This window comes from Phalangium opilio, unplaced genomic scaffold, assembly GCF_054372755.1.
Source record: "Phalangium opilio isolate 3A_F unplaced genomic scaffold, DU_Popi_V2 ptg000089l_1, whole genome shotgun sequence".
Classification (NCBI taxonomy): domain Eukaryota; kingdom Metazoa; phylum Arthropoda; class Arachnida; order Opiliones; family Phalangiidae; genus Phalangium; species Phalangium opilio.
In genome coordinates, this window is record NW_028324194.1 from 6,055,604 (window position 1) to 6,082,263 (window position 26,660).

The 26,660-nt window shown below is 39.6% G+C and overlaps 1 protein-coding gene across 2 annotated transcripts in view; it reads right to left on the minus strand.

Annotated features, from left to right (window-relative positions):
• Nucleotides 1-905: 905 nt before the first annotated feature.
• The window catches only part of LOC149647205 (ubiquitin carboxyl-terminal hydrolase 9X-like), a 49,768-nt gene continuing 24,013 nt past the window's right edge, over nucleotides 906-26,660 (minus strand). For both annotated transcript variants that reach the window (XM_089850056.1, XM_089850055.1), the window contains exons 20-45: nucleotides 25,275-25,412; nucleotides 25,093-25,213; nucleotides 22,286-22,890; nucleotides 21,075-21,379; nucleotides 19,193-19,301; nucleotides 18,983-19,129; nucleotides 16,782-16,934; nucleotides 16,496-16,706; nucleotides 16,309-16,433; nucleotides 14,800-14,901; nucleotides 14,182-14,354; nucleotides 13,596-13,911; nucleotides 11,159-11,460; nucleotides 10,322-10,397; nucleotides 9,979-10,153; nucleotides 9,729-9,907; nucleotides 9,553-9,644; nucleotides 9,063-9,204; nucleotides 7,162-7,252; nucleotides 6,965-7,101; nucleotides 6,625-6,902; nucleotides 6,495-6,555; nucleotides 5,120-5,288; nucleotides 4,834-5,036; nucleotides 4,589-4,732; nucleotides 906-4,004 (exon numbers count right to left, since the gene is read on the minus strand). In XM_089850056.1, the coding sequence (XP_089706182.1) occupies nucleotides 2,682-4,004; nucleotides 4,589-4,732; nucleotides 4,834-5,036; nucleotides 5,120-5,288; nucleotides 6,495-6,555; nucleotides 6,625-6,902; nucleotides 6,965-7,101; nucleotides 7,162-7,252; nucleotides 9,063-9,204; nucleotides 9,553-9,644; nucleotides 9,729-9,907; nucleotides 9,979-10,153; nucleotides 10,322-10,397; nucleotides 11,159-11,460; nucleotides 13,596-13,911; nucleotides 14,182-14,354; nucleotides 14,800-14,901; nucleotides 16,309-16,433; nucleotides 16,496-16,706; nucleotides 16,782-16,934; nucleotides 18,983-19,129; nucleotides 19,193-19,301; nucleotides 21,075-21,379; nucleotides 22,286-22,890; nucleotides 25,093-25,213; nucleotides 25,275-25,412 (5,877 nt within the window). In that variant the 3' untranslated portion in view covers nucleotides 906-2,681. The remainder of the gene's footprint in view (nucleotides 4,005-4,588; nucleotides 4,733-4,833; nucleotides 5,037-5,119; nucleotides 5,289-6,494; nucleotides 6,556-6,624; nucleotides 6,903-6,964; nucleotides 7,102-7,161; nucleotides 7,253-9,062; nucleotides 9,205-9,552; nucleotides 9,645-9,728; nucleotides 9,908-9,978; nucleotides 10,154-10,321; nucleotides 10,398-11,158; nucleotides 11,461-13,595; nucleotides 13,912-14,181; nucleotides 14,355-14,799; nucleotides 14,902-16,308; nucleotides 16,434-16,495; nucleotides 16,707-16,781; nucleotides 16,935-18,982; nucleotides 19,130-19,192; nucleotides 19,302-21,074; nucleotides 21,380-22,285; nucleotides 22,891-25,092; nucleotides 25,214-25,274; nucleotides 25,413-26,660) is intronic.

Consider the following 26,660-nt stretch of genomic DNA (forward strand, 5'->3'; position numbering starts at 1 on the left):
GTAGCGGCGGCGGGCTGTACATATTCCAGAAAGATGGAAAAACGGGCAATTGAAGTGACGTACAGGACCGGAAATAAGAAAAATTTCTTAAAGGACAAGTGTCCAGTGACACCCTGTTTGACTGAAAAATTTATAGGACATTGTTCACTGGAGTGCGCAAAAATAGAGTTGCACCTTCATTATCAAGCTATCTAAACTTCGGAAAAATTATTGGTCAAAATGTCCAGTGACCCCCTTAGTTTCTAATAGCGTTTTCCTTTGGGTCCTCGCGGAGCGCTCCCATGGAGGAATAAAACTAGAAGATCCTATTCTTCAAAAACAGTCTTTAACGAAGCTGGAAACTACTACTACCATTTTTATTGCTCCTTGGGAGCGCTCCGCGAGGACCCAAAGGAAAACGCTATAAAATACTTATGGGACATTTTGAAATTTTATTGGACAATGCCCAGTGTCCTCTGCTTATTTCCGACCCTGGACTGACGTAGCGGCGGCGGGGCTGAACAGAAAATTTAGCCCTCCGTCGTCTGTAGAGGCTCGGTTGTGGGGGGGGGGGGGGTGGCGAAACCCGTTGCAACTTAATAGAGTAAAGTCAGTTCTACGTATGCAAACGTCATACCCTTCTATCTCTTAGCTCAGTGTCATCCCCCTACCAGGCGCGTACAGTATCCCCTCTTACAAAAGCGCGCCTAGAGGGAGGGATACACAGTCTACTCCCCTCTCTACCGACACTACTCTATACTTTAAATGTATTTCTCGTGATAATAGCAAATTGGTCTAAACTGGTCCTAAATGTAGACGCATTATTTTCTTAGGAGCATAGACCAAAAAAAAAAAATCTAAAACATATGGTTCCGTCCAGTGTCGTAGGCCTAAACCGTTTTAAAATTGAATGAATAAAAACAGGATTTCAGTAGATAATTTGATTCTGTGAATGCTTTATTAAATTTTTTACCATTTTTTTTTTCTGAAATAACAAAAATCCTGCTAGGCTATTGTTTGAACAAGCACTTTTTCATATTATCTACACATTACAAAATTGTCCCTCCCTATATTATTCCCTCCAAAATATTTGCTAAAGGGTCAATAAATTATTCAAGGTTTCAGTGGTTTTTTTTTTGTCGTTCAAATCACTTTAAACCTACAATCGTTTTAACAACCGTACAAACTACTCGTCTTAAAAATCGCGATACGTTAATTCGCAAACATCTTCACGATCTTTCTTATTTTATTTAATTTTTTTTTAAATGTTCATTATAAATGTTTCTACTTTCAGTGTTGAATAGAATAAGTAAATGAGCAATTTTTAATTAAAAATAACTGCTGGGGAAAAAAAAAATATTTTCACAAAATTTTTTTTTGATATTATCCGTTTTTTTTTTCTAAATAAAGCTTTATTCATATACAATTTTCTAAGCTATGTATGTTATGTAAAATCCAACAAATTAAGAGGTGAATTAAGACTTAAAAATTATTAATAATACACAGCGAACGAAAAAAAAAAAAAAAACTATTCCAATTATTTTATTTATTATATATACATTTATATATTGCTAAAGCTTTCGGGGGGAAAATAAAACGACGCGCGCATGCGCACTTCCTTCAGAAATTTATGCGTGAAAAGAAGGTAGGAGGAATCATTTTTGATAAAAATAAAAAGGTAGCGGCTATAAGCGTAGATATCAAGTGTACATAAGCAAATCGAGATCCGTGAAAGATCTTAGCAATTAATTTAAACTTAAAACTAATCACAATAAAGGTACTGACACAAGCTCGTATCAGTTCCATTTGCGTAGAGAAGTATTCTGCTTAACAAAAATTCCTATAAGATTTCTTGGTATTTATATAAGGCTCTAATTTGACATCAGTTACTTTGATATAGCCCTTTGTAAGTCAAAGGAATATCACGTTAATAAACCAATGAAAGTCAAAGGAATATCGCGTTAAAACCAATGAGAGTCAAAGGAATATCGCGTTAATTAACCAATGAAAGTCAAAGGAATATCGCGTTAATTAACCAATGAAAGTCAAAGGAATATCGCGTTAATTAACCAATGAATGTCAAAGGAATATCACACGTTAATAAACCAATGAATGTCAAAGGAATATCGCGTTAAAACCAATGAATGTCAAAGGAATATCGCGTTAAAACCAATGCAAGTCAAAGAAATATCGCGTTAAAACCAATGAGAATCAAAGGAATATCACGTTAAAACCAATGAAAGTCAAAGGAATATCACGTTAATAAACCAATGAAAGTCAAAGGAATATCACGTTAATAAACCAATGAAAGTCAAAGGAATATCACGTTAATAAACCAATGAAAGTCAAAGGAATATCACGTTAATAAACCAATGAAAGTCAAAGGAATATCACGTTAATAAACCAATGAAAGTCAAAGGAATCACGTTAAAACCACTGAATGTCAAAGGAATCACGTTAAAACCACTGAATGTCAAAGGAATCATAAAAACAGAAGACTTCACTAGCTATTAAGTGACTTTTCTCAAGCAGTATGCCTCTCTAAACCGATAAATAGCATCCCGCGTATTCATTTGTTTTTTCCCGCCAAGTCTTAAGACACGGTATCTAGATTTGCATACATGACTGATATCTAGGCGTTTTATAAGGGGGAAATATCAGACTATATCATTTGCTTTTAGGGGTATAAGGTCAATCAATATTTACTGTACAGCTGGCGTATTTCGATTTTGTAGTCCTGAACTTTCAGAAACTGGGGTTGAGGGTTGCTGCTGCTGTTCGTCATCTTGAACGGGTGGTTTGGATTTGGGCATACTGACTATCTCGCTACCGCTACTCAATTCGGAAATGGTAGCCGTAGAAAGGACAGGGGTTACTAAAGGTGACTTTTTAAATTGATTTATACCAGCGGTATTCGAAACTGGAGTCACCGTGACTGACGCTGGAGGCAGAATCGTACTTGGAAAGTTGATAACATCCTCCGTTGACGTGGGAGAATTTTGAGGAGACGGTTGAGGTGGTGACGTTGGTTTAGTTACGTCACCACGCTCGTGAAAATTGAGGAAGAATCCTGAAGCCTTAAATTCCCTAAAGTATAATGGTACAGCGCTTGAGCTACAACCATCACCACCGACATTAGAGGCCGGAGGAATCGAAGAACCTTGTCCTCTGATACCGTGGACATCCGTTGCGGCGGTGGTGGTGGTGGTGATGGTAGAGTCTATCATAGGTTTAGTTACGGTATTATTATATTCAGTGGTTATAATTGGCCCACGTATGCCGATATCGACTGTATCTTTACCTCGAGACTCAATTCCGTAAGGTATGATAGAATTATCAAGTGGTACGACGGGGTTATCTATTCTAGTGACAGTCGAGTCAGATATTTGTTCATTGAATCCAGGAGCGGAAAGATTCTCAAATCCGGGAGTCAGTTGCGGGTACCGGGTAGGCCCTGAAGAATCAAATGTAGGGCGTTCGTTAGCGCGTACAGTTTCAGTGTCTTTAGCACTTTTATATCCAGTTTCCTTCGTATCAGGCCCCTGATCCGTAACTAAAGCGTTGTAGCTCTGTTCGTTAGAGCTAATAGTATTGTAGCAAACGTCAGCGACCCTTTTATATTTGGTTTCCTTATCTTCGCCGTGTTCGTCGTTCGTTACCAAACCGCTATAGCTCTGCTCATTGCCGCCGCCGCTTATAGTACCGTAACCAATGTCCCCGGGTACTAAACCTTCGTAGGTAGTCGTACCAGTCAGTGCCTCAACTCCGTGCGTCGTAATAGTGCCCGATGTACCGACAGTTAAAACGCTGCTGCTACTTTTGTTACCGGCCATAGTTACCACGCAGCCAGTTGTAGTGGCGGCGGAATTGGCCATACTATTGGCAGTAACTCTACTACTACTGGTTCCGCTACTATTTGCTAAAACACTTTGATGTTGTTGGATTTGTTGCTGTTGCCAAGAGGATGATTTTTCCTCGGGAGGGGGACTATCACCCTCTTCAGACATATACTGGTCATCAGGCTCCTAAAGTAATGATAATAAAAAATCTTTCACCATATTACCTCCATAGAGATACAAGAGGAACAGTTGAATTTTCAGCTCAATGAATGCGTTGGCGCCATCTACACGCGGCGAGGCAAACTAAAATATTACTAACCCCATCCAAGTTAACACTCGAAGTTAAGTAGCGTCGAGCGCGATCAGTACTTGGGAGGGAGACAAGTTCCCGGGGACGCTTTATATTTAATTAATGTATATTAATTCCCGTAATATTTAATGGGAGGAAAGTGTTTGAAGGATGCAGAGAGGTTTGTGAACAGAGGATTAATTTAAAACATTTGCAAGATGCAACGCTACGGTATTTATTTATTGTTCAAATTTAATAGCCCTTCGCTCGTCGATAGGGGCGCCACCTACCATTCACCCTATCACACAACACGCGCGAAGGGGGGGGGGGGGAATTGACATTTTTGTCTCGAAATCGAAAGACCTCGAAATAGTTTGTCTGGGTTACTAATTATCACTTACTAAGTGAATGATCAAACTAAACGTCATTCGCGAATTTCATATCATTAGAATGAAAGAAAATCAAACAAGCATTAACTGACCTCTGGACATAGCTCAAAGGCTTTCGCTAATGTCATCCTCGCACTATGTGACCTCTCAAGAAAGTAGCCGTTTGAAGACTCGTTGGATTGCGCTGGAGGTGACCAATTATTGTAGCCATACTGAGTGTTGCTAGCATACGGACGCTATAATAAAAAGAGAATAATGTAGTCATCTCTAAGGGTAGTCAAAGGAGTAGTACGCTTTAAACCGGAATCTAAACAAAGGCTTAAAGAAAAAATCTTACTCTTTCGAGCTCATCATTTAGCCATTCAATGGCACTCGTCCATTTTCTCTTAAGGTCTCCTTGACTGTGAAGCATTTGGGCAGCTTTAGGGCAGTTACTGAATAACGATACCATACACTTAATGCATTGATAAGCGCGTTTTTGATAATGGTTTTTGCTTCGTTGAATGGTATCAAACAATCCATCACGATCATCTGGGATACCTGAGAACAACAAAGATTAAAACCGGGCTTCTTTGAGTTTCGGGGGTTTAACAGCAAAATAACAACAAGTGAGTACAATATACCTTTGAAAGTACTATGTATTCTGTGTGTCTGCCAGGAATCATCCAATAACAGCATGTGAAGTAACAAATCCAAATACGGTCTAAGCTCATACGTATAGGAATAGGCTATCTGCCAGAGTAGTTCACTTAAAACCGTTGATGTAAAATGCGGGTTTTCCCAGGAACAAAACTAAGGTCGAATAACAAATTTCCTTAATTAACTTAATTACTGCAACAAATATTAAGATTATATCCAGTGATGGGCCGATAACTTAAATTAACCAATTCCAGAGCGCCATCTATCGACGTTTTTCTACAATATCGGTAAAAATAGGTAAGGTAAACCGATTCCAATCTCGAAGTTTCAACAACAACACCAATATTTCCCAGGTGACATAAATAATTCCTCAAAGGCCTAACATGACGAAAATATTAAGAGTTTTGTCATAAGTTAATCCATAAGCGCCATCTATCGACGTTTTTCCACAATATCGGTAAAAATACGTAAACCGATTCCAATCTCGAAGTTTCAACAATACCAATATTTCCCAATTTTCAGTTGATGACATACATAATTGCGCAAAGGCTTAGCATTATGAAAAATATTGAGAGTTGTGTGTGTCATACGCTAATCCATAAGCGCCATCTAGCGACGTTTTTCTACAACATCGGTAAAACTAGGTAAACCGATTCTAATCTTGAAGTTTCAACAATAGCAATATTTCCCAGTTTTCAGTTGATGACATAAATAATTGCGCAAAGTCTTAGCATGACGAAAAATATTGAGTTTTGTCATTAAGCTAATCCGTAAGCGCCATCTATCGACGTTTTTCTACAATATCGTTAAAAATAGGTAAACCGATTCCAATCTTGAAGTTTCAACAACACCAATATTTCCCAATTTTCAGTTGATGACATAAATAATTGCGCAAAGGCCTAACATGACGAAAATATTAAGAGTTTTGTCATACGCTAATCCATAAGCGCCATCTATCGACGTTTTTTTAGAATATCGGTAAAAATTGATAAATTGAAGAAGAATAGGTAGGCAGTGGTTTAAAAGATTGGTAGTAAACACTAAAGAGGTCATTTTCTAAATAAATTCACCCGAGCACATGCACATCTTCTGCTAAAGTGCTAAGTCTTGGATCCGAGTATATGTCAAGTATTTAAGAAGTTAATAAACTACTCGAACCTTTCTCGGGCATTTCAATATACTGCTATCGAGTATGGAGTCGAGTACTCGAACTTTAAAGAGTACTCGCACACTACTGAACGTCAACCAATATTTTTAACACTTATGCTCCTTTAAGTGTTAGAGAGTATATTGGAAAATTGCAATGGAGTATTTGCCCATCACTACTAATATCATATTATATATAAAAGTTTACAATACTTTTAAGAGTTTGACTGTCTCATCGAGAGTATTAGCGTCTTCAATGATCTTCTTAACGTAACTGCGGTAGAAATTAAATCATTACGTTTCCAATTTCAATAACAAATGATTGCAAATATTTTACACTTACGTTGTTTTGTTATAAATATAATCAGCCACCTCTTGTTGAATGGGCATAAGATACTCGGGACACGTTTGATCACCAGCGAACGGATTAGGTCGTGGAATTCCAGTCTGACTTGACGATTGCATTTTACACGAAACATCGCAACACCTGATAAGTAGGCTGACAACTTGATACAATTTGTTGAGTTCAGCGTACTGATATTTAATTGGTGGACCAGGACCGTCATCTAAGGCTACTTTTATAAACGTCGCTGGCACATTTAACTTTAAAAGCTGCATTCTCTGTGAATTCTTATTTAATTAGTTTCTAAATTAATTAATTAGTTTTGTTTTAAGTAAAATACCTCGTCTGCTCCAAGGGTTGCGTACAAGTAAAATAGGTTAAAGTACTGTCCCAAGTGCCGACCATGTTCGGAAACTTCTTTCTTAAGAAGCGCAAGAACCGCTACGAGAATGTGGTCAGAGAGTGTCGAAATCCCATCTGAAAATGAAATTATTGACATTAAGACCAAAGCGCGGGTCACGTGATTCGCCTACTCACAGCTATTTGACAGAAACGGAGAAGGACAAGTACCATCCTGTAGAGAAAAGTGGGCCAGGAAAACCAATATCTTCACAAAGGCACTTCGAACCTAGAAAATTTTTAATTTACTTGTAGAGACGAGTCGGGCCCCCGATTTAATCGGGCTTTTTCGACCCGACCCGACCCGAACCCGATTCGGGTCGGGTCGGGCAAAACTAATTTCAAAATTTTCCGGGTCGGGTCGGGTTTTTATTTTAATTTTTTTTTCGGGTCGGGTCGGGTTTTTATTTTAATTTTTTTTTTCGGGTCGGGTCGGGTTTTTATTTTAATTTTTTTTTCCGGGTCGGGTTTTTATTTTAATTTTTTTCTTTCGGGTCGGGTTTTTATTTTAATTTTTTTTTCCGGGTCGGGTTTTTATTTTAATTTTTTTTCCGGGTCGGGTTTTTATTTTAATTTTTTTTTCCGGGTCGGGTTTTTATTTTAATTTTTTTTTCCGGGTCGGGTTTTTATTTTAATTTTTTTCTTTCGGGTCGGGTTTTTATTTTAATTTTTTTTTCGGGTCGGATCGGGTTAAGTTTATAATTTTAAAGTTGGACTCGGGCCGGGTCGGGTCGAAAAGAAAGTCGACCTGACTCGTTCCTACACCTAACTAGAGACGAGTCGGGCCCCCAATTTAATCGGGCTTTTTCGACCCGACCCGACCCGAAACGGGTTTGGGTCGGGTCGGGCAAAATTAATTTCAAAATTTTCCGGGTCGGGTCGGGTCGGGTTTTTATTTTAATTTTTTTTTTCGGGTCGGGCCGGGTCGGGCTAAGTTTATAATTTTAAAGTTGGACTCGGGCCGGGTCGGGTTAAGTTTATAATTTTAAAGTTGGACTCGGGCCGGGTCGGGTTAAGTTTATAATTTTAAAGTTGGACTCGGGCCGGGTCGGGTTAAGTTTATAATTTTAAAGTTGGACTCGGGCCGGGTCGGGTTAAGTTTATAATTTTAAAGTTGGACTCGGGCCGGGTCGGGTTAAGTTTATAATTTTAAAGTTGGACTCGGGCCGGGTCGGGTTAAGTTTATAATTTTAAAGTTGGACTCGGGCCGGGTCGGGTCGAAAAGAAAGTCGACCCGACTCGTTCCTACACCTAACTAGAGACGAGTCGGGCCCCCAATTTAATCGGGCCTTTTCGACCCGACCCGAAACGGGTTCGGGTCAGGTCAGGCAAAATTAATTTCAAAATTTTCCGGGTCGGGTCGGGTTTTTATTTTAATTTTTTTTCGGGTCGGGTCGGGTCGGGTTAAGTTTATAATTTTAAAGTTGGACTCGGGCCGGGTCGGGTTAAGTTTATAATTTTAAAGTTGGACTCGGGCCGGGTCGGGTTAAGTTTATAATTTTAAAGTTGGACTCGGGCCGGGTCGGGTTAAGTTTATAATTTTAAAGTTGGACTCGGGCCGGGTCGGGTTAAGTTTATAATTTTAAAGTTGGACTCGGGCCGGGTCGGGTTAAGTTTATAATTTTAAAGTTGGACTCGGGCCGGGTCGGGTTAAGTTTATAATTTTAAAGTTGGACTCGGGCCGGGTCGGGTTAAGTTTATAATTTTAAAGTTGGACTCGGGCCGGGTCGGGTTAAGTTTATAATTTTAAAGTTGGACTCGGGCCGGGTCGGGTTAAGTTTATAATTTTAAAGTTGGACTCGGGCCGGGTCGGGTTAAGTTTATAATTTTAAAGTTGGACTCGGGCCGGGTCGGGTTAAGTTTATAATTTTAAAGTTGGACTCGGGCCGGGTCGGGTTAAGTTTATAATTTTAAAGTTGGACTCGGGCCGGGTCGCGTCGAAAAGAAAGTCGACCCGACTCTTCTCTATTTACTTGGTTTCAAAAAAATCACTAGTAACATGGTAGGTTATCATAAGTGTAATTGGCTTGATATCTCACCTCAGAATTTGGACATTCCAACAGGTATTCGGAGAAGCGATGCATATGGGAAAACAAAACATTGTGAGCGAACCAGCTTCTGACATTTCGGCTGTACCTTAAATGGGCACAAATGGCATCGTACCATTCACTAGCAGGTCCCCTGTAAAGAATGTCATTATTATAAATCTTACTTGTAGCATCTAACCCTTCAAGTCAATTACTAGTTAAATTTTAGTATAAATTAAGACCATTAAACACAGATGGATTGGAATGGATATACGGGGAGTGTGGGTCTTTTAGGGCAGCGCCTCTCTAGCGCCACGCCGCGACCAATATTTAAACTTTTTCGACTCAAACCATAGGCATAAGAGTCGAAAAGATTCGGTTTTCTCCCGATAGGGGGCGACATAGGCGATGCCATTAGAAGAACAGGGGGTTTTAGCTTATCATTTCGGTCCATCTGTGTTTAACGGTCTTAGGTATAAATGAAAATAACCCGATCGATTACCTCAATGTTTTCTTTGCGTGAAATCCAGTACTAAAAAGGAACTTTGCCGCCAACTGAGTGCTAAGCATTGCTAGCTCTTCCGCTTCTGGACTCTGATTAGAGTTAATAGTACAGAGACAAAAATTGTCAATGTGCATAAAACCTTTTCTACCAGTCATATTGGCTAATTAGCTTACCACTTTTTCAAGGTTAGTCTGTTGCGTTACGTAGTGAGAGTTAGAGCTAATTAGCTTCTTCATAAAATGGAAGAACTCGGGACTGAACTGATTTCGATTGTGCATAAACTTAATATTTTGCCTCCTGACACTTTGCTCAATAGGTAAAGGCATCTTTATGCTACTGGTTTTATTGTCGGCTAAAAACATAAAATTTAACATTAAAATTAAACTGAATTAAATCATTGGGGGGGGGGAAGAGTAAACTCACTTAAGGTGAGCTCGTTCAAACTTCTGGCCATTTTACTTTCTTCAATATCACATCTTCGATAAAATAAGATGTAAGCGTTCCACCATCGTTTTTGCCTTCTGTATGACATGCGTTTCAGCATATGGTCAAAGACTTCTCCCATGTATTCGCCGCCAAAGCACTGATTTTTCATCTCCTAAAATTAGATGATGGAACATATCTTATGAACTTATGGTCTAACATATTGGTTGTAAAGAAGTAAGCTGAAATTCCTGACGAGAGCACGCGTATATGATTTTACCATTTTAAAAAGAGAATGTAACCCGCAAAGTTAAAAACTTCTGGTAAAGTTTAAATATCTTACCTCATCATCGTCCATTTTACACTCTGTAACTTCTCCGTCATCGAACTTATACCAGCGGCATGATCCATCACTGTGTCTGATAAAGTAAAGAAATAAATAATACCTATCTATAAAAACAGCAGCCATAAGGGTTCTGACCAATAATTTTGCACCTCTGAAGAGCGCAAAAGTAAAAAGTACGTTTAATAGACTATATTTGATTTCACCACTTAAATTTTGTACTTAATTACCACCGTCACTAAACACAGTTCAGGAAGCCAAACAAGACGTCAACGAAACTCAAAAATGACGCAGCAATTCAACAGCCTTGTCCCAAAATATTTATATCTAATTTCAGAATGTTATGACATTTTCAAGCCAAAATGTTCTTATTCAAACGTTCTTATGTTCTTGATGACATTCTAAGCTAAAATTTAACACTGATAACATAAGCTCATAAGATATGTTCCGTTACTGAGAGCTTGTGAAGTCACGTAGGTCATAAATTCTCGTAAAGCGACATACGCCTGGTGAGGCGCAGTCAAAGGCTTAGTAATGCAGACTAAATAGGAAGATGGACTACAAAACCGAGCGTAGGACTCCAATTCTCGCTTCCGTCGTTCTCGAACTAGCTGGAGCTGTAAGTCTCTAGCATTACGAAGTAAAGGTAGTGCCATACTTATGAAACATATCACTTATAAACTTATAGTAATATAATAGAACTTTTCACGAATAACAACTCATCTAATTGATACGCATCTAATAAAGATGAACTTTGACGCTTATTAAGTTAATGAGTCACAATTGTTATTCTACCTTGACTAACTGTGTGCTTAAAATAAGGACATGGACATTTACCTGTGCAATATGTAGGAATAATAATGTCCTCCACTAGCTTGTCCACTGTGAACAACAATTCCTGTTAACTTGTATTTGGTTGAAGACGCAATCTCGGCGTTCAAGTTTGTCTCTACAATCTCTCCTTCTAATTTCGCTAGTCCGCATACTGTATATGGTTCCATATCAAGCTCCCGGGGAAACTCAAAGTAGTCATTGAATTTGATGGCACACTCCCTTTCCCAATCATAGTCAAAACGTTTCAATTGAATCGCGAGGATAGGAGGTAGTTTTTTTATACAAAGGCGCTTGACAGTATCAACCTGAAACGATCGAGGGATAAACAAATTATGAGAAGGGAATAATAAGAGAACGGAGCCATATGGGTTCATCCAGGTCGGTAACGCGAGCCCAACCAACCTCAAAAATGCCCTGAAAAGTGGCGCAAAAACAATTCACACAAAAATAGTACCTATATTACAACACTATTAGGGCAGCAAACTATTGGCGAGTATCCGGGCAAACTATTGGCGAGTATCCGGGCAAACTATTGGCGAGTATCCGGGCAAACTATTGGCGAGTATCCGGGCAAACTATTGGCGAGTATCCGGGCAAACTATTGGCGAGTATCCGGGCAAACTATTGGCGAGTATCCGGGCAAACTATTGGCGAGTATCCGGGCAAACTATTGGCGAGTATCCGGGCAAACTATTGGCGAGTATCCGGGCAAACTATTGGCGAGTATCCGGGCAAACTATTGGCGAGTATCCGGGCAAACTATTGGCGAGTATCCGGGCAAACTATTGGCGAGTATCCGGGCAAACTATTGGCGAGTATCCGGGCAAACTATTGGCGAGTATCCGGGCAAACTATTGGCGAGTATCCGGGCAAACTATTGGCGAGTATCCGGGCAAACTATTGGCGAGTATCCGGGCAAACTATTGGCGAGTATCCGGGCAAACTATTGGCCAGTGTCAGGGTAAACTATTGGCCAGCGTCAGGGTAAACTATTGGCCAGTGTCAGGGTAAACTATTGGCCAGTGTCAGGGTAAACTATTGGCCAGTGTCAGGGTAAACTATTGGCCAGTGTCAGGGTAAACTATTGGCCAGTGTCAGGGTAAACTATTGGCCAGTGTCAGGGTAAACTATTGGCCAGTGTCAGGGTAAACTATTGGCCAGTGTCAGGGTAAACTATTGGCCAGTGTCAGGGTAAACTATTGGCCAGTGTCAGGGTAAACTATTGGCCAGTATCCGGGCAAACTATTGGCCAGTATCCGGGCAAACTATTGGCGAGTATTCGGGTAAACTATTGGCGAGTATTCGGGTAAACTATTGGCGAGTATTCGGGTAAACTATTGGCGAGTATTCGGGTAAACTATTGGCGAGTATTCGGGTAAACTATTCGCGAGTATTCGGGTAAACTATTCGCGAGTATTCGGGTAAACTATTCGCGAGTATCAGGGTAAACTATTGGCCAGTGTCAGGGTAAACTATTGGCCAGTGTCAGGGTAAACTATTGGCCAGTGTCAGGGTAAACTATTGGCCAGTGTCAGGGCAAACTATTGGCGGGTATCCGGGCAAACTATTCGCGAGCATCCGGGCAAACTATTCGCGAGCATCCGGGTAAACTATTGGCGAGTATCAGGGTAAACTATTGGCCAGTGTCAGGGTAAACTATTGGCGAGTATCAGGGCAAACTATTGGCGAGTATCAGGGCAAACTATTGGCGAGTATCAGGGCAAACTATTGGCGAGTATCAGGGCAAACTATTGGCGAGTATCAGGGCAAACTATTGGCGAGTATCAGGGTAAACTATTGGCGAGTATCAGGGTAAACTATTCGCGAGTATCAGGGTAAACTATTGGCGAGTATCAGGGTAAACTATTGGCGAGTATCAGGGTAAACTATTGGCGAGTATCAGGGTAAACTATTGGCGAGTATCAGGGCAAACCATTGGCGAGTATCAAGGGCAAACCATTGGCGAGTATCAGGGCAAACTATTGGCGAGTATCAGGGCAAACTATTGGCGAGTATCAGGTCAAACTATTGGCGAGTATCAAGGGCAAACCATTGGCGAGTATCAAGGGCAAACTATTGGCGAGTATCAAGGGCAAACTATTGGCGAGTATCAGGGCAAACTATTGGCGAGTATCAGGGCAAACTATTGGCGAGTATCAGGGCAAACTATTGGCGAGTATCAGGGCAAACTATTGGCGAGTATCAGGGCAAACTATTGGCGAGTATCAGGGCAAACTATTGGCGAGTATCAGGGCAAACTATTGGCGAGTATTAGAGCTAACTATTCGCGAGTATTAGAGCTAACCATTCGCGAGTATTAGAGCTAACCATTCGCGAGTATTAGAGCTAACCATTCGCGAGTATTAGAGCTAACCATTCGCGAGTATTAGAGCTAACCGTTCGCGAGTATTAAGGTTGCATAATATATAGCAATACTCACTTTCTTGTTGCACTTTTCGCAATGATAGGCATTGGCACCCTCCAATAGATCTCCTTTGACGTATTGTTCGAGAGAATCCAACAAGTTACTGTGATTCCTGATGTCAATATTTAAAGTAGTAAAAGACTCTTCCCTCGAATATCTATGAGGACAATCTTTGCAAATTTTTTGATCCGCAAATGTTCCACCGAGAATTTTAGAAAGGATAGTGGGTTGTCCTAAAGCCTTCAGTGATTCGTCTAAACTGTCTACGAGACTATTGAAAAATTCTAACGCGTCATGCTGCTCTCTTAAATTTACGGGTTCACCCCAAAGCCTAAAATGGAAAGAATCTCTGTTATAACATTGAACTAACACCATTAGACACAGAAGGGCTGGAATGCATTTTAGGGCAGCGCCACGCCGCGACCAATATTGAAACTTTTTCGACTCAAACCATAGCAGCCATAACATAAGGCTTATGAGTCGAATTAAGTTTCGGGGCTCTGCCGCTAGGGGCGCTGCTGTCAGGCGATGCCATTAGAAGAACGGGGGTTTAATTTTTCCAGTCCATCTGTGTTTGAGCTTTGATGCATTGGTATTTTACTTGAAATGTCTCCAAAATCCTCTGGGTACGTAATACTGAAGTTTACTACAAGCTAAATGGCCAAAGACGGCTTGAACTTGTTTTAAAACACCTAGATTGTATTCTTTCCTCGTCTCTTCACGGTTCTGATTCTTATCATCAAAACGGTCATCAACGTTATCAGTATTCACCTGCTATGTAAGACAATGTTAAACTAAAAGTTCAGGTAACACAACATTATGCCTATGCCTTAAAAGGAAAAATATATAAAGAAAAATAAATGATCTCTTATTACAAAAAAATTAGCATTTAATTAGTCTTATAAACGGGGACTACTGCGCCATTGGTTTAGCGGCGTCTGCTAAATCGAACCACTTACCCCAAAAGGGATTAGTTGAATTGTCACAGGCTGAGAGAGGTAAAGGGTAACGGGTAAGTGGTTCGATTTAGTAGACGCCACTAAAAAAATGGTGGGTGTAGCACTAATCCTTGTTTTTAAGACTAATTAAATGCTAATTATCATATTGTAATAAGAGATCATTTATTCATTTTTTTAATATTTAATTCCTTTTACATTTAGAAAACGGTCATTCTTTTAAGGTATAATGTTATGTTACCTCAAAGTCTGAAAAAATTTACCTCATTTTCTAATCTTTCATCGCCAGAAAAATCTTCATTTAAGTCAGTTGCAGCTCCATCTATGGCCAGGATTCCAATGCGAATGTCTTCTATCATATATAGCTTAAGAATAAAAAAGTTACGTAATCAAACGAAGTTTGAAATAGCATTGTGGTCAAGCTTAAATTTCTACTAGGAACTTAAACACTACCGCTAATATGATCATATCAATCAAAAATTAAATTAAAGTCGAACAAATTACACAATATTTATGTAAAAGTAAGCCGGGGTCACCTTATAATAATTTAACAATGTTAATTCTAGTCACACGAGGTCACGCAAAACGTTAATCTGGCCGGGGCCATCTTGTTATCAGATCATTTATAAAAATTTCATGCTAATCAACTAAGTGCCTTTGATCAAGGATTATTTAAAATGTCTAAGGATAAAACGCACACACAGATTTCTATAGTAAGGGAATGTTCTCTAGTTGTTCCGAAATTTTAACCCATCCCCCTCTTCTCCACCTGCTGTTTTGGTGCGTCAAACGGAAAAGAAATATAAATATGGCGCCACCTATCTTATTTTCGCGAAAGCATGCTGTATAGAGTTCTTTTTCGAATTGTCAACGGTCGTTAAGAACATTTAGCTCAAGATTCAAGAATGAGGTTAGTTCCTAAAAATCATAATTTAATTTTAATAATAGATTAAAGCAATAATCCTTGATTAAAGCTAACATTCAGTTCAAGAATATACGAGGTGAGTTTACAATAATTTAGTTCAATAGGCAAGGCTTAGGTTTTGGTAGATCTGCTAGAGCAGACAGAGAGCGGCAAAACTTTCAAGAACCCGGTCACGTGTTGACGCTTCAAAATATTGGCTTTCCGGTTTGCCGATTGTGCCCGCTAGGTACCGTTTGGAACATCTACCTTCGATATTTCCTTCTCTGCGTTTTATCCTTAGACATTTTAAATAATCCTTGCTTTGATAGATCCACGAAAACTATGATTACATACATTTGCTCGCCTAGATTTTCTATTAAAGCAAAGTGTGGGTCACGTGGTTGTCTTCCCCAAGCTAAACCCGGAGTTCAGAAGGAAAGTCACCTTGTAGGGGAACCACGTGACCCGTGCTTTGCCTTGCTTTAAGGCTATTATATTCTTTATTTATGTAAAAGTAAGCTTGGGTCACCTTATAATAATTTAATAATGCTAATTTAAGTCACACGAGGTCGCGCAAAACGTTAACCTGGCCGGGGCCATCTTGTTATCAGGTCATTTATAGAAAAGTCTTGCTGGACTTTACCCACGAAAACTATGATTACATACATTTGCTTGTTTAGATTTTCTATTAAAGCAAAGCGCGGGTCAAGTGGTTGCCTTCACCAAGCTAAACCCGGAGTTCAGGAGGAAAGTCACCTTGTAGGGGAGCCACGTGACCCGCGTTTTGCTTTGACTATCTCTATTATATTCTCCAAAGCTGTCGAAGCTACAAATTTCTTTCGCCAATAATAATAATAATAGTGCATACCTGTTGAAGAACTGAATTCATGTAGCATGTGGCACCAGCATTTTTCAAACCTACGAAGCCCCTAGGTGGTCTTGGACCTACAGGGGGCAAATACTCCCATTCCGTAAGCGGTTGCTCAGAATTATCTGAAGAGAAAAGTAAACAATTAAACATTAGGCCTACACTATTAAAGATAAACAAAACTAACCAGAATAGAACATTTCAGTCAGCATATCCGAGAGCAATCTAAGATTGGGAACGCAACATGTACAAAGGGCTACAAGAAGGTCAAAGGCAGCGACCAAGGAAGAGGACGTGGAACAAACTGGTATCGCCTGTTCCGCTGGAAGGTCACCACCGCTGCGCTGAACCTGCAGCACAGCACGAGAGGCGGGGAAAATAAAATCTTCCGCCAACTCCTACGACATTCCACCGACCAAAATCAATTATTTTATCTTTAAGTTTAAGCCTATTTTAAATATGATTCGGCAAACCTTTATTAAATTTCCTTTCTTTTCATTTATATCACAACCCACTTCAAACTTTTTCTCGGGACCAAGGAAAGATAAAAGTTCTCTGGTGATACCCAAATGTCCTTCAAGAAGAGCTTCATCCACTTGGGTTTCACCAATGGTTAATACGCGTTCCTAAAAGTAAAATTACTCGCGTCAAGTATCAGCGTCATCTCGCAATACCACAAGTTCATCAGATATGTTCCATACAAGTTCGTAATGCTAGAGACTTGCAGCTCGAGCTACTTTGATAACGACAAGTGAGAATTTACTAAACTCGGTTAATGTTGCAGTCCATTTCCCTATTTAGTCTACTCTTAAGCCTTTGACAGCCCCTCACCAGGCGTCGCTTTACTCTTAATCTATGACCTACTTTACTCACTTCGTGACAAGCTCGTAATGCTAGGGACTTACAGCTCGAGCTAGTTCGAGAATGACAAGTGAGAATTGACTAAACTCAGTTTTGCAGTCCATTTCCCTATTTAGTCTACACTAAGACTTTGACAGCGCCTCACCAGACGTCGCTTTAAATTCGAATCTATGACCTACTTCACTCACTTCGTGACAAGCTCTCAGTAACCACTGACAAACCTTTGCAACATATCTTACGGCAGAACAAATACTAAAGAATGGTTTCAGCTACTGAAACAGGGTTTGGACAAAATTTTTTTATTGAAAATCCCTGACTTTTCCAGCTTATCCCAGACCAAATTTTGACACCAATGTCCCTGACCATTTTAAGTACACGTTTACCAGAGTCCACTTCATAGTGACACCTGCAGCCCATATTTAGCATTACCCGAAGCAATCATGGTTTGATATACCAAACGAAATCCCTGACCTTTCCCTGACTTTTTAGGAAATAACTTTAAATCCCAGACTTTACCCACCCCATTTCCCAAATCCCCGACTTATCCAAGTTTCCCAGGTTCAATACTAATAGTAATTAACTAATTATGTAAAATGACGCGAGAAATCCCCGACTTATCCCCAACCCATTTCCCAAATCCTCGACTTATCCCCAACCCATTTCCCAAATCCCCGACTTATCCCCAACCCATTTCCCAAATCCCCGACTTATCCCCAACCCATTTCCCAAATCCCCGACTTATCCCCAACCCATTTCCCAAATCCCCGACTTATCCCCAACCCATTTCCCAAATCCCCGACTTATCCCCAACCCATTTCCCAAATCCCCGACTTATCCCCAACCCATTTCCCAAATCCCCGACTTATCCCCAACCCATTTCCCAAATCCCCGACTTATCCCCAACCCATTTCCCAAATCCCCGACTTATCCCCAACCCATTTCCCAAATCCCCGACTTATCCCCAACCCATTTCCCAAATCCCCGACTTATCCCCAACCCATTTCCCAAATCCCCGACTTATCCCCAACCCATTTCCCAAATCCCCGACTTATCCCCAACCCATTTCCCAAATCCCCGACTTATCCCCAACCCATTTCCCAAATCCCCGACTTATCCCCAACCCATTTCCCAAATCCCCGACTTATCCCCAACCCATTTCCCAAATCCCCGACTTATCCCCAACCCATTTCCCAAATCCCCGACTTATCCCCAACCCATTTCCCAAATCCCCGACTTTACCCACCCCATTTCCCAAATCCCTGACTTATCCAAGTTTCCCAGGTTCAATACTAATAGTAATTAACTAATTATGTAAAATGACGCGAGAAATCCTCGACTTATCCCCAACCCATTTCCCAAATCCCCGACTTATCCCCAACCCATTTCCCAAATCCCCGACTTATCCCCAACCCATTTCCCAAATCCCCGACTTATCCCCAACCCATTTCCCAAATCCCCGACTTATCCCCAACCCATTTCCCAAATCCCCGACTTATCCCCAACCCATTTCCCAAATCCCCGACTTATCCCCAACCCATTTCCCAAATCCCCGACTTATCCCCAACCCATTTCCCAAATCCCCGACTTATCCCCAACCCATTTCCCAAATCCCCGACTTATCCCCAACCCATTTCCCAAATCCCCGACTTATCCCCAACCCATTTCCCAAATCCCCGACTTATCCCCAACCCATTTCCCAAATCCCCGACTTTACCCACCCCATTTCCCAAATCCCTGACTTATCCAAGTTTCCCAGGTTCAATACTAATACGAATTATGTAAAATTACGCAAGTGAAAAACGTTTGCACATACCCGGACAGTTTTAAGCCAGTCTATTTCATTATTCAGAAGATTTTGAGCAGTTGAAAGAGGACAATTACTCATACTGGCGTAGTTAAGTAAACGACATAAAAGTTGAAAAAACTCGTGGGAGTTCTTCGCGTGTTCCCGTACCGTTGTCTAAAGAGTGTAATTAAATAAATATAAACGCATGCGCGGCAAAGCATTCGTTTCAATACTTACTCCAAGCTGAGTGAAAAGAAGGGTTATGAAAAAAACTAGAGACTGATGGGAAGGGTAACATTTAGTTGCTATCAAAAAGAACTGCTCCAAGGCTGATGACCTAACGGATCTAAAACGAGATCAATTGGTTCATTAATTGACATACACTAATTTAGATTATGCGCAAGCTAAGACCATTAAACACAGATGGACTTGAATGGAGATACAGTGCACGGTTCTTTTACAGGGTTCATACAACTTTTGGAAAACAAATTTCCATGAGATTTCCTGGTTTTTCCCCATATACTTCACTGATTTTTCCAGGTTTTTCCCGTATATGGAGTATCCTATGGAGCAAATGTTAACGGAGGGAGGAGGCAAATATGACTATTACATAATCAAAGGACATCCCCGTCTCTAATATAAACACAGTTATGAGCCTCCAAAGTATAGTCAGGGTATGTTTATGAACATTTTGCTTAATTACTCGGCCCCTGTTTGCTGCGAATTTCCCTGATTTCCCTGAATTTTTACTAAAAATTCGAAATTTCCCTGATTTCCCTGAATTTTTACTAAAAATTCGAAATTTCCCTCATTTCCCTGAATTTTTACTAAAAATTCGAAATTTCCCTCATTTCCCTGAATTTTTACTAAAAATTCGAAATTTCCCTCATTTCCCTGAATTTTTACTAAAAATTCGAAATTTCCCTCATTTCCCTGAATTTTTACTAAAAATTCGAAATTTCCCTCATTTCCCTGAATTTTTACTAAAAATTCGAAATTTCCCTCATTTCCCTGAATTTTTACTAAAAATTCGAAATTTCCCTCATTTCCCTGAATTTTTACTAAAAATTCGAAATTTCCCTCATTTCCCTGAATTTTTACTAAAAATTCGAAATTTCCCTCATTTCCCTGAACTTTTACTAAAAATTCGAAATTTCCCTCATTTCCCTGAATTTTTACTAAAAATTCGAAATTTCCCTCATTTCCCTGAATTTTTACTAAAAATTCGAAATTTCCCTCATTTCCCTGAATTTTTACTAAAAATTCGAAATTTCCCTCATTTCCCTGAATTTTTACTAAAAATTCGAAATTTCCCTCATTTCCCTGAATTTTTACTAAAAATTCGAAATTTCCCTCATTTCCCTGAATTTTTACTAAAAATTCGAAATTTCCCTCATTTCCCTGAATTTTTACTAAAAATTCGAAATTTCCCTGAGGTTTTTGTCAACTATTTATTTCCCTGAATTTTCCCTGAGGTTTTTGTCAACTAGTTATTTCCCTGAATTTTCCCTGAGGTTTTTGTCAACTAGTTATTTCCCTGAATTTTCCCTGAGGTTTTTTTCAACAATTTATTTCCCTGAGGCTTTTTTCAACAATTTATTTCCCTGAGGCTTTTTTCAACAATTTATTTCCCTGAGGCTTTTTTCAACAATTTATTTCCCTGAGGCTTTTTTCAACAATTTATTTCTCTGAGGCTTATTTCAACAATTTATTTCCCTGAGGCTTATTTCAACAATTTATTTCCCTGAGGCTTATTTCAACAATTTATTTCCCTGAGGCTTATTTCAACAATTTATTTCCCTGAGGCTTTTTTCAACAATTTATTTCCCTGAATTTTTTGTCAACTATTTATTTCCCTGATTTTTCCGGGTTTTCCAGGTTTGTATGAACCCTGTTTTAGTGCAATGCCTCTCCAGCGCCACCCCACGACAAATATTGAAACTTTTTCGACTCGAACCATTATAGCCATAACATAAGCCTTATGAGTCGAAAAGTTTCGGAACTCTCCCGCTAGGGGCGCTGCTGACAGGCGATGCCATTAGAAGAACCGAGGTTTAAGCTTATAATTTTTCCAGTCCATCTGTGTTTAATGGTCTTAGATTAGGACACGCGGACTTGCCTGTATTTGCAAATGAGTAGAATGTCAATTAGAAAGGTGTGCCAGGCTTTATCTTTCATCAGCGTCTCTAAAGCTTCGGGACAAAGAGCCAAGGAAATAGTAAGAACTTCTAAAGCTTCTTTGCATAAACTGATTTCCTCCGATTCTGGACATCTGTTAGTAGAAGAAGGGAAAGAGGAATTTTCATCTTTAGAGGAGCTTTCTTGCGCCGCTATTGTAGGATGAGTATTGCAGCCATTGGCCGATGACCACGCTAGTCGAATACAGGAACGAACGGTCACTAAATCCGGAAGATGAGATATAGCCTAAATCAGGAAGGAAAAAACCTTATTAATATATGTTTAAATTGTTTGAATCCTAAGAAAAATCGCCATTAAAGAGCCCTTTCTTATGTAACTCAAGGCGTTCAAATGATAAGTTTACAAGTATGTTCAATAAGTATGACGTCACTACTTATGCTTCGTAATGCTAGAGACTTACAGATCGAGTTAAGTTAGAGAACGAAAGGGAGAATTGCGGTATACGGACTAAATAGCCCCAAGACAAAAGACCCCCGGTCATTTTCCCCCATCCAAGTTAAGAGTACAAAATCCCCCCACTATCAAGACAAAATCTCCCCACTCTGTAGACAAAATCCCTTTACTCTCTAGTCAAAATCCCCCTACGCTCTAGACAAAATTCCCCAGTCATAATCCCCAGTTAGGTTAGGTTAGGTTATGTTATGTTAGGTTAGGTTGGGTTCGTAATATTTTGGAAATATTGTAACAATGGTACGCCTTTTCCAAAATATTATTATTTACATTTATTTTCTTCCGAAGAACAGTTTGGGGGGAATTTGTCCTAGGGCTGGGGGATATTTGTCCTGGGGCTGGGGGTACTTTGTCTTCGGCATCCATTCGGGGGGAAATTGTCCGGGGGATTTTGTCTAGTACCTGAGGGGATTATGTCCTTTTCTTCTCAAATGGGGGGATTATGTCCAGGGGGGATTATGTCCTACATTCGAGAATTGCAGACTACACGCCGTGTTTACAGTCCATTTTTCTATTTAGTCTGCATTACTAAGCCTTTGACAGCGCCTCACCAGGCGTATGTCGCTTTACCTCGAATCTATGACCTACCTACGTCACTCACTTCACGACAAGCCCCAGTTTCTAAGTTACCAGAACTAAACTTATGGTGAAAATATCTTATGAACTCACGACGACACTTACTTGATCTCTTAGAAGTTGGGCAAGCCTCAAGGACACAGTACGAATCATGTATTCGGTACTGGGATTTAAAATATGTTGTAAAGCTTGTTGAAGTATAGCGGGTTTCCCATTAAGCTGTACAGGAGTCGGGGGTGTCGAATTATTAGCGTTACTACTCGGGATTACGGTGTCTAATGTGACCTTTGACGTATTGGCAGTAATTGTAGGAGAAGTTGTTGATGAATGGCAACTTTCCGCGGCGGCAAATTGCACGCTACAATGTCCAACAGTCACGAGTAAAAGCTTGCAGATTTTTAACACCATTAGATTGGCCGCTCTTTTAGTGGGAACATCGGCGTTAAGGAGGAAATTTCCGCCTTGACTAATCATGGCCAGGGCGCAAGGGACACCGCCACTTTTAACAAAGTTGTATTGGAATTCCTGAGCTTCTTCGGACATGGGATTATGGGCGGGCATTAATAACGCGTATACAACTTCTAAGTAATATAAGGTTTTCGAAGGGGACTGATTGAAGAAAAGCGATTCCAAAGCGTGACTCATGGATGGGCTTCCCGCTTTGGCATTATCCATACAGATTTTTCTTATTTCCTCCACAATATGGGTATCTAAACAAATTTGAAACCAAAGTAATATAATAATACCATTAATCTTTAATACATTATCTACACACGATAAATCAAGAGAAGGGCTGGGATCCTATTTTAACCAATATTATAAAAAGTAGGCCTATGCGAGTACTCACAACCTGTTTTCCGAGAAACTTGCGGGCATTCGTGAGTCCCCTACAAGGCGAGTCTTATTTTTCTATTTTTACCCGAAAACTTAATTTCTTAATACCCGAAATTATTCGAATATTTAAATTTTCCCGCTCATAATCCGTGACAAGGCTTAGGACAATCGGGTATTGGTTTGGCAAAGTTTCTTGAACTTCAGTTTGAGTAAACTTTTCCACAATGCTCAGTATTATTCATTATTTCAATCCTCGCTAATAGCTTTAGCGTCTTATTTTTGTACTTTTCGCCATAATGGTATCCAAGTCTTTCATGACACTTATTTTTTTCACAAATAAAAGTATTTCAACCTGATAAGTACCAGATATGATTTTTTGCTACCCGAAAAGCACCCGACTAATTTTAGTTTAGCTAGGCCTAATTATTCGAGTACCCGTTAGAAATCCGGGTACCCGACCCGATACCTGATTGGAAGTTTTTTCAACTACCCGTACCCGACCCGAAACCCAAAAGTCGCTACCCGCACAGGCCTAATTTGAACTAGTCTATTTTCGTTAGGAAACCCCATTTCTTCTTACCGAAGAGTCAACTTAAGCAAGCTAAACGACATCTTCCAGTACCATAGCCCTCTCGATCATGCGTTTAGCAGCGCGTGATCGAGTAGGCTGTGTTACTCAGTGTTTCCACTCGAAGGTTAGGATTTTCGCACATTTTAGGTGCAAAAGTGCTGTTTTTCGCCCCATCTATAGTAGATTTTCGCCGCAAAAAATCCCCCAATTTTTTTCTCTTTTTATGGTCCAACCACAGCCCACACTATAGGGCTTAGGCTGCAAACGCTATGTAAAAGCCTGGATCAGAAATTTTCGCTTTTAATTTTCAAATCTCATTTAAATTTCAAGAAATATGAACAAAATTTTTTAAAATAAGGGTCAAAAAATGGTGTTCACTCATAGACGATCATGTTAAAAGCTGACTCCTTTTATTTTTCGACCTAAAAAGCCGAAAATTCCTGATACACGCTAAAATACTGAAGGGGCTTTTATAGCGCGATGGAGTTGGCTGTGCTTCAGAGAAAAACAAAGCGTAGCCAAGTTGAGCCAAATCGATCACGCTAGTTGTGTCCCATTATAATTTAAGACCGCCAACCACCTGGCAATGGCACCAATCACTACCACTTAGGTGAGCCTAATCAAACCCTGAGCCCATAGCCTACTAGATATTATAAAAAAACCGGGCAAAAATGTGTGATAAAACGAACTGAACCATAAAAAAATCTAAATAAAGTTTTCGCCGCTTTTTTCGCCGTTTTCTAAGGCTTTCGCCGCATTTTCGCCTTTTCGCCGCTTTTCAATATTTTAGTGCTCAGAGACTAGATTTTCGCCGAAAACGGACTTTTTCGCCGCGAAGTGGAAACACTGGTGTTACTACACAACGCTGGCCAAGACTGATATAGCTTCATTTGACATGGGCGATAACTGATAACGCATGAATTCCACAGTCCATGGCTGCGTTATCACAGGGTTGCCACGGAATTTTCAGAACCAAATTCCCAGACTTTTGCAGGTTTTCCCTGACCTTTTTCTGGGATTTTCCCTGAACTTTTAGGCCGAAAGTGTACGTTTCCCTGACCTCTTCGGCCCATTTTTAAATTTCCTGACTTTTCCAGGTTTTTCCTGATCCGTGGCAACCCTGTATCAATTGTCAGTGCAATCGCTCTTTTACAAAACTAGCAAAGGCTTAGATATAGGAGAATGTCTATTAGTTGTGATATTTCCATTAAAAATATTCTTTTAAGACTAGTACTCCAGGACTTGGCAAGCCCAATTTTCCACAACTCACAATTAAAAATTATAACTCAGACATCTCTAATATTAAGAGTTGATAGATCAGCTAATGACATGGACCTAAATTTATTTCACCTAGCTAGGCCTCTGAGCTATTATCCTAACACTACCAGAAAGTTCCGGGTAAAGGTTTTATGGACAACGGTGTAGTTTTTTAATCCACGTTAATATCGGTTATAGGATGTAGATATTGACCATGACAAAAAAAGACGGACAAATAATCAATACATACCAGCTGGCATTAGTTTTAGAACTGCCCTAGCTCCATCTCTTAACGACGGTACGTTCTTTGTCGAACCCATGTCAGCCAGATTTAAAAGAAATGGCGGATATTGCTTTGATTGAGCCATAAGCTGCAAAAGACAGAAAATTATTCGACATCTTACGTAACAAATTAAAAAAGTGGTGACGTACCACTCCAGGAATAAAATTTTCAGCTTCAGCATTAGGACCATCGTAAGGATGTTGCGGAGATCCAACTGAACTATCAGAGCTCGAATCAGGGGAAGAGGGCATATTGGAACCAACTTGGCACAGCTTTGCATTGATAAGCTAGAATTAAAATGTCAGTGAAACCAAATATTCTCACGAGTTAATTCTAAGACCATTAAACACAGATGTACTGGAGTAAGCAAAGCTAAAACCCCGGTTCTTCTAATGGCATCGCCTGTCAGCAGCGCCCCTAGCGGGAGAGTTCCGAAACTTTTCAACTCATAAGCCTTATGTTATGGCTGCTATGGTTTCAATATTGGTCGCGGTGTGGCGCTAGAGAGGCGCTGTCCCAAAAGAACTACGCGCCCCATCTGTGTTTAATGTTCTTCAGGGTTCATACAACTTTTGGAAAACAAATTTCAATGAGTTTTCCAGGTCTTTCCCGTAATTGGAGCATCCTATGGAGCAAATGCTAACGAAGTAGGGGGGGGGGGCAAATAGGACTATTACATAATCAAAGGACATCCCCTTATCTCAAATATAACCAGAGTTATGAGCCTCCAAAGTATAGTGTAATGTTAATCCTATGGAGGGGTTGTTTATGAACATTTTTCGTAATTACTCGGCCTCTGTTTGACGCAAATTTCCCCGATTTCCCTGAATTTTACTAGAAATTTCCCTGAATTTTACTAGAAATTTCCCTGAATTTTACTAGAAATTTCCCTGAATTTTAATAGAAATTTCCCTGAATTTTACTAGAAATTTCCCTGAATTTTACTAGAAATTTCCCTGAATTTTACTAGAAATTTCCCTGAATTTTACTAGAAATTTCCCTGAATTTTACTAGAAATTTCCCTGAATTTTACTAGAAATTTCCCTGAATTTTACTAGAAATTTCCCTGAATTTTACTAGAAATTTCCCTGAATTTTACTAGAAATTTCCCTGAATTTTACTAGAAATTTCCCTGAATTTTACTAGAAATTTCCCTGAATTTTACTAGAAATTTCCCTGAATTTTACTAGAAATTTCCCTGAATTTTACTAGAAATTTTCCTGAATTTTACTAGAAATTTCCCTGAATTTTACTAAAAATTAGAAATTTCCCTGAATTTTACTAAAAATTAGAAATTTCCTTGAATTTTACTAAAAATTAGAAATTTCCTTGAATTTTACTAAAAATTAGAAATTTCCTTGAATTTTACTAAAAATTAGAAATTTCCTTGAATTTTACTAAAAATTAGAAATTTCCTTGAATTTTACTAAAAATTAGAAATTTCCTTGAATTTTACTAAAAATTAGAAATTTCCTTGAATTTTACTAAAAATTAGAAATTTCCTTGAATTTTACTAAAAATTAGAAATTTCCTTG